General features: G+C 46.1%; 1 protein-coding gene across 1 annotated transcript; it reads right to left on the bottom strand.

Annotated features, from left to right (window-relative positions):
* Nucleotides 1-774: 774 nt before the first annotated feature.
* On the bottom strand, nt 775-7,167 carry LOC130191725 (adapter molecule crk-like). The gene is made up of 3 exons (XM_056411391.1): nt 6,655-7,167; nt 4,999-5,594; nt 775-2,704 (listed from the first exon to the last, which is right to left on the bottom strand). The coding sequence occupies exons 1-3, from the start codon at nt 6,872-6,874 to the stop codon at nt 2,570-2,572; spliced, it is 951 nt and encodes a 316-aa protein (XP_056267366.1). The 5' UTR covers nt 6,875-7,167; the 3' UTR covers nt 775-2,569.
* Between the last annotated feature and the right edge of the window lie 53 nt (nt 7,168-7,220).

Raw genomic sequence — 7,220 nt, 5'->3', positions numbered from 1 at the left:
CTGCACCTTTAATTACATATAGTGTAAATTCAGTTTTTTTTTCTTTGACGGCAACCCTTTGTTAAATTGTCTAAGAAACAAAAATGATGTATTAAGATCACGTCTCTCATTATGAAGACCATGCATATGCTTTTATGATGCATTTACACCTCAGCATTCTGTCTACTATAAATATGTTTGGTAAGCGACACAAATGATCCGTGTGCAAAGGCATCACACACACATCTGACCCCAGACGTTAATAAATGTGTGATTTTGGAGATAAAGACTAACTTGGTGTTTTTATGCGAGTGCCGTGGAAACCACTTGGTGTGCTTTGTTCGTTTCGACATATCAAAGACAATACTGACCGATCAACCCGTAGCTTCCTACTCACAACTTCCAGTACGAAACATGAGGTAAAGAGGACGCATCTCGACCGATCCTCCCTGCTGACTGACAACAAAAACAAACCAAAACAAGTGTGTGCAGCTGAGGTTTCTCACTCCTGCTGTCGTGGACCATTTACATCATACAAGAAGCATCCATTGCATTTATGCATCAAGGGAAAGTCGATACATGCGAGTATAAGGTTTACTATGATGAGTAATAAAGAGTGTGACCACAGGGGCATTTTCTTTTCTTAAAACAGTGTTATTGTCATTGGTAACAGCGTTACATCAGTTTGCATCGCCGTTAGCACATGTTTACAAACAGTTGCGAGCCATGTCATTGCCGTTGAGGATGTGCTTTTGATGGAGGTCTAATCTGAAGAAGGATCTGAGAGCAGTCATAGACCATTAAATGGTTTATTTTCATACCGACATAAAGCTCAGTGTTTATAAAAAGCTTTTTTATGTAATAATAGCATGTGGAGTCAATGTGGCAGACGGGAAACAATTCATGGCACAAGAAATGACAGTGTGACACGTCTGGGGTTTTTTTAGCAGTTATACAACAACAACAAATGCAAGAGGATTTAGTGTTTTTAAGGTGGCTTTTATCTCAATAGCATCTCGGAATGACAATGTCATAAAAACCCTGCTGGAAGACAAAAATAAAATCCCTCGACTTTTTTTCCTCATCTTTTAAAAACAGCCTCAGAGTATCTCTTCTTCCTCCTGGAAAGGGCTCTCATTTTGTTCTTTTACAACGTTTCACATGAAGTCATCCATGCTGGCGCTGAATAGTGTTTTCGAAGAGGAACATAACACACTGGATGCATCTCTGGTAACAAACAGTTAAAGAGAACCAACAGTATTTCGCATGTACGGTGTGTCGAGAGACAGCGAGTCAATTCTGTCACAATATTTTCCACTTTTGGTACATAAAAAAAAAAAAAAGACAACAACTTTGTGTGTAGTGTGGGATGTCGTAAGTTGGTGAAGTAGTCTTCTCCACAAGACGGAGTCATCAGGAAAAGTCTTTGCTCGTTTCACTCCCGAGGTTCACAGTCTGGCACTACAAAAACTCACTGATTCATGATTCTGTGCGAGAAGCCGAGTGTTTTGTCTCCGATGTGCAATTGATTTTTCCCTTCTGTATGAATCAAATGCAGCGGGAAACACAGGAAGGGCAGAGCGGGTGTGCAGACTTCAATACTGGGCTGGAGATGGGTAAACAACGGTTCGACTGATATCGGTGACTGTCGCCTTGTTCTGCCTGTTATGGATGGAAACTGACATTTAGCCAATATTTAATTGGTCATTTAAGATGAATATCTGCCTTCTCTTCCATCCAAAAATGACTGAATATTTTATGTTTAGCGGCCGCGATCGAGACATGGCTCCATTACACGGGGTGAGCACAAAGACCGGAGACATGAAGTGGACTGACAGGGAACTCATTGATTGGACAGTTCTGATGACTGCATCGTCAGCGCTACATGGGCCCACAAGGAAAAATCAATCGCTAACTGCAAGTCTGGATTATAAGCATTATTAGTTGAGACTGCAACTGGAATAAAAAAAGGTGAACGCATGATGGACAGAAACAGGATGGAGCGAGTCTTGTGCTGCAACATTACAAGGGAATAGTTAGTGTTGCCCTTACACTTTCTAATGACTTGCTAAAATACATGGCAGAAGGAAACAAAGTACAATTTTCAAACCTTCACTATTAAGATATTTAGGTGTGTAAGCCCCTTAAAACAGTGTCTAGCTGCTACATGCTTCGGATAAACAAACAGAAAAGCAATTAAACAGCTCTGGAGTTATTGGAAGCCAAATGTTAGGTGAATAAATACTAAACCGATAAAGGCTGCCATTTATCTTAATGATAGCTATATTTAATTTGTTGGTTTCAGAGAAGTAGTCAAGCAAGGGGCCGACAACGGCAGCGTGTGCGACACACCGACTTCACAAACGAAGCTTATATAGGCGAACCGATATCAGTCTGACCGTAGTGTAAACTCTTCAAAATGACAGCAGGCGAGATCGACCGGCACGTCTCGGGTTGAGCTCATAGGTTCATATATTGTGTGCTTGTATAAATCCTTTTCTTTCAGAGCATGACGTAACGACCGAAAGAGAAGGGGTGTGCTGGACACGGTCGAAGTGATGGAGGGGGAGCGGGGGAGGGGGAGCGGTTCTCAGCTCTCGTCGTCGGGATGGTGTTGTTCCAGCAGCCGGACGTGGGTGAAGGGAAAGTGGCCTTGTTTGCCCTTGCACTCACCCTCCCACTGGCCGTTCACGTTGATCTTGGTCACTTTCACCGTGTCGCCCACCTGCAAGATGACAGCGAAAAGAGGAGAAGATGGATGAATGCACACGATACGAAGACCCGCTTTCTCCTTCTCCAGGGTTCTTACACATTGGATTTCCAGGACTTTAAACCAAATTTCCATGAGCAAACTAAAATCTCGGTATAAACATGAAAACTGTAGAAAGGTTTGCGTATTGAGAGCTATCGCTGGCTTATATTTTGAGCGTCTTTCTTTAAAAAAAATATATTAATTATTTCAAACTCGGCGTAAATGAACATGTGATTTTAACAAATTTCCAGGACTTTTCCAAAACTTTTATGATTTAAGTTTTTTCCGTGACTTCTCCAGGCCTGTAAATGACCATTTTAAAATTCCATGACTTTTCCAGGTTTTCCATGACCGTACGAACCCTGATATATGCAATAGAAAGCAGTCCTCTTCTGTGCATCATTATAATATAGTAATGCAGGAGTAACTGTTAACAACGCATCGATTCCCAAGTCTGATTTTATGCACTAAAGTACTAACGACTTGTGTGAGGACTTATTTCTTGCAGAACGGTTTCAACAAGCCTGCCAGAAGTGCAGAGACTCTTTTCATTTTAGTTAATAGTCACACTGAATAGAAATTCTTGACACTTCATTCATCCAGCCTGACATTTTGTTCGTGGCAGGCAGTTTTTGTTCAGGGAGAAAATAGTTTGTTGCCCTAAATAAATCCTTTTTTCAGTGACGCATTCATCCGAGCAACGTAGCGTATGTTCAAGACTGAAGCTGTGGTAGAATTTACAGAAAAGCATTTCATGTTTTTGGGTGAATTGACTTGCATCCGAGACACATTTTTCATGGATATAGCCAAGAAAATGTGGCACAACGCTGGAACTATTTAAACGGCTGAGCGGACTGGAGGCTTCTGTAGATTTAGCTTTGACATGGGAATTTAAAAAAGATGAATAAAATATTGTCTGCTCAGTCCTCATGCAGGGCCCAATTATACCCGTCTGTCTTTAATGTTAAAAAAATAAAAACGGAAAGTAGATATTCAAAGGACATTACAGAAAGTAGTTCAAACTGCAAGTGTGTTAATAATTCCCGGTTCTAAACTGTTTTGCAGACAACTTGCCGAAAGTAGGATTTCATTTCAAAATTACATCGTGAGTTGTAACTTACGGAATAAGTGATAGTCCTGGTCTACAGTGAGATAATTGTGTACAGCACGAGGAATCTTGACTCAGCGTATCCAACCCAGTCTTTAGTTAAGCACGCTGCACAAATATATTGTGACCCGTTTAACAAGCTGCAGCAGGTTAACAAACCCAGTGTCATCGGGTCTGCTCTATCTCACACAGAAACACACACACACACAACATGGTGGCATCCGTGTTTCTTCAGAAGACTCAGATAAACAGCGACGGAATTTACGATCTGGCTGTGTTGAAAGTTGGTTGCGTGCGTGTGAAGTAGATGGATAATAACAAATACTTTGACGGTAAAACTGAATCAAACGGAATCTGCTCTTCTGCGCCTCCTCCTGAGTTTACAACAGACCAACTGTCCGCACGCCTGTGATGGAAATAATTTGGGAGATGGCGATTTTGAAAGAAGCGTGAAACTACCTCCACCCAAACAACCAAGTATCCCTACGGTGTCCTGTATGAGAGCCATCGCTCGCTACCAGTAGACGTTCACATGCAGATATTACTGAATTAACATGAACAGAAGAAGCATTTCAAATATTCCTCCTTCAGCTGCTGATATTCTTGGAGTTGTACTTCAGCACAACCACCCGCTGGTCAGAGTGTGTGTGTGTAATGCGTCGACACTCTTCAGTTAGATCCGTGTGATCCGGCCTTAGAGGACCCGCAACATCCCAGATTAGGTCAATCTCTCTCAATTAACCTCAACTATCGTTTTGCGTTCGCATAGTAATCCGAGCAAACACTGCGTGTCTGTTCCCAGAACACTTAAAAACAACGCGGCTCGTTGCAGCGGGCTACAGCGGTGATGAATGGACAATGCGACACTCACAATGGGCCATAAAGAGATGTGTACATGAAGAGGTGCCATTGTGGAAAGAAAAAGGATCTGTGTCCGTCTTTCTCTCCGGCGCCATCCCCGCTGCGAGTGTCTTCATACACGCCGTCGACTTGCATTTGTGAAGATACTTTGTGTGCGCGATGACATGCGTGAGTGAGCCATTAACTAATCGGGACAATCTACACTGGGACCCGCATAGAGAAAACAGAGAGGCAAGAGCGGCGCAACAGCGAAGAGAAAGACAGCCTCGGACACACGAACGGTGGGTGGGATCGCTACCTCCAGAGAGAGCGCCGTCTTGTCGTAGGCGTTGGGCACCCTCTTCTGAATGGCTCGGGCATAGACGGGACCGTTCTGCAGGTTCGGGAGCTGGGCATTGGCCACAGGTTGAGCATACTGGCCAGGGTCCCCCAGAGGGTTTGTCTGAGGGGCCCCCGTTGCGTCTGTGCTGCCCACCACCCCCCCCGCCTGCACCCCCGGTCCACTCCCTACAACAGGGGAACCCAGGCCGGCGGCGGGCGAGGCGGGCCGGTACTTCTCCACGTAGGGCACGGGGATCATCCCGGCTCGGCCCTCCTGGTTCGCCGCGTTCCACCACTGATCCTCTGGCTTCTCCAGCACCCGCAGGATGTCGCCCCTGCGGAAGGGGAGGTCCTCCTCGTCGTTACCGGGGAAGTCAAATAGCGCTCGTACGAACTCTGCCTCGTCCAGTGGGACGCCGACCGCCGAGGTGCTGACGAATCCGGTGTGCTTGGCCTTGTTTATGGGCTCGATGAGTGTGGTGGTGTCCAGGTAGTGGATCTTATAAAACTCCAGCAGGGCCGGCAGCGCCTCAAACTCCTGATCCCCAATCCGAAACTGAGGGGGAGCCAAACCTGGCGGAGGAAGGGAGACGGTGTTTAGTTTGTGAAAGGGGGGGAAAATAGAAACAAAGAAATCCACAATCAAATGAACACCAACGCCGTTTGGGCATAAACACGAGCAGCACCAACAGACTTGATCTAGCTTTGAATTCACAATTGACACTGGGAAACCAACCAATGAGTCACTGTTTATGATTTATTAAAGGAGGACACAGATGGAAATATATAAATAAGGAAGCCCAGAAAGGACAAGAAGTGAGCCCCCGCCATAAAGAGGTGCATTCCCAATGGCAGACCTGTGAGTCGGGCTGAGCAACAGGATCACAGACATTCCAGAGACACCGAGCGGACCAGTCACCCCCCAGTGACAGCCTAGTGTGCCCCGTCCCATTCAAACCCAGCAGCAGCCCAGCCCACCGCCCCGTCGCCTGCACCGGGACAGAATACCGCCTCTGTTCTCCTCCAGGGAAGAACACGTTCATAAATGATCAATAACGCCCTGATTGGTTGTTGATAGCTAGCTGAGCTAGCTAGCTAGCTAACTCCATTTAAAAAGTAACCTCAACTCTTTGCCGCCCAAACAGAAAGTACACAACCGTCGCGTTACTCGTGATGCACTTTATGTTTCAGTGTTACAAAAGCAATATAACTGTGAGGTATATTTTTCAGACCGACCCTCCTGTTCCACCCACAGCAGCTAGCCAGTGAGCTAACGCTCCCCGGTCCAACGTACACTCCGGTGGGCGGTCTCGAGACGCGTGAACCACATTGTAAACGTTTTATTTTGTGTCCCAAAGAGTGAATATCGTCCGATCACACACAGGCCGACTTTGAGCGTGTCTTTCTAAAACACCGATAACGCGCAAACGCGTGCGATAAAGCGCGGGCACGTCTTCCGACACACCACCGTCGCGTTAAATGTGAGATTTCGCAAAGGGCGTTTGGCGCGGCTCGAAGAGAGCCTTTATCGGGGCTAAAATCAAAGCAATTCACCATTTAAATTAAACTATTCGCCCCTCCGTTGGCATCAAGTGATCCCGTGCGGCAGATATGACAAACAACGCAACGTTACCTGAGCCAGATTGCCGGTTGTTACTGATGCTGTTGATTATATAATGGGACACTTTGGAGTTCTCCGACACGGACAGCACGTAGTCCCCGGGGCTGGTGATCGAGTCCCTCACCAGGAACACGCCGTGCCTCTGCCCCTGGAGAAGAGAAACCGCTTCCTGGCGACTGAGCCTCCCCCAGTACCAGCTCGAGCGGTCTTCGGCATCAAAATTACCGGCCATGGCTGTGAAATCCCGTCCGAGGCTTGAGGCCTTTCCCCGCCGCCTCTCCCTATCCGCAACTCATACAAAAACTTTGGTTGACTAACGTTCCCCGTGAAGAAAATGAAAACCCCGCTCTAATACCACCGTTGTTGAAACTTCCACGACTAATTTCAGGGCGTTTAAGACGACGGAACTCGCGCGACGCCACAAGAGCGAAGGCTCGACTGCTAAAACGTTAAAATAGCAAAAGAATAAATTCAAAACTAATGTGCAACAAGAAACTCCGGGACTGAAATGGCGGATCTAGGGAAAAGTTGACCTCATCTACCGGAAGGGATGCCTGGTCAATGGGAAGCGCTGCGTT

The sequence above is a fragment of the Pseudoliparis swirei genome, chromosome 3 (assembly GCF_029220125.1).
Source record: "Pseudoliparis swirei isolate HS2019 ecotype Mariana Trench chromosome 3, NWPU_hadal_v1, whole genome shotgun sequence".
NCBI lineage: Eukaryota > Metazoa > Chordata > Actinopteri > Perciformes > Liparidae > Pseudoliparis > Pseudoliparis swirei.
Note: the sequence above shows the minus strand (reverse complement) of the source record. Positions and strands in the feature narration are given on the sequence as shown.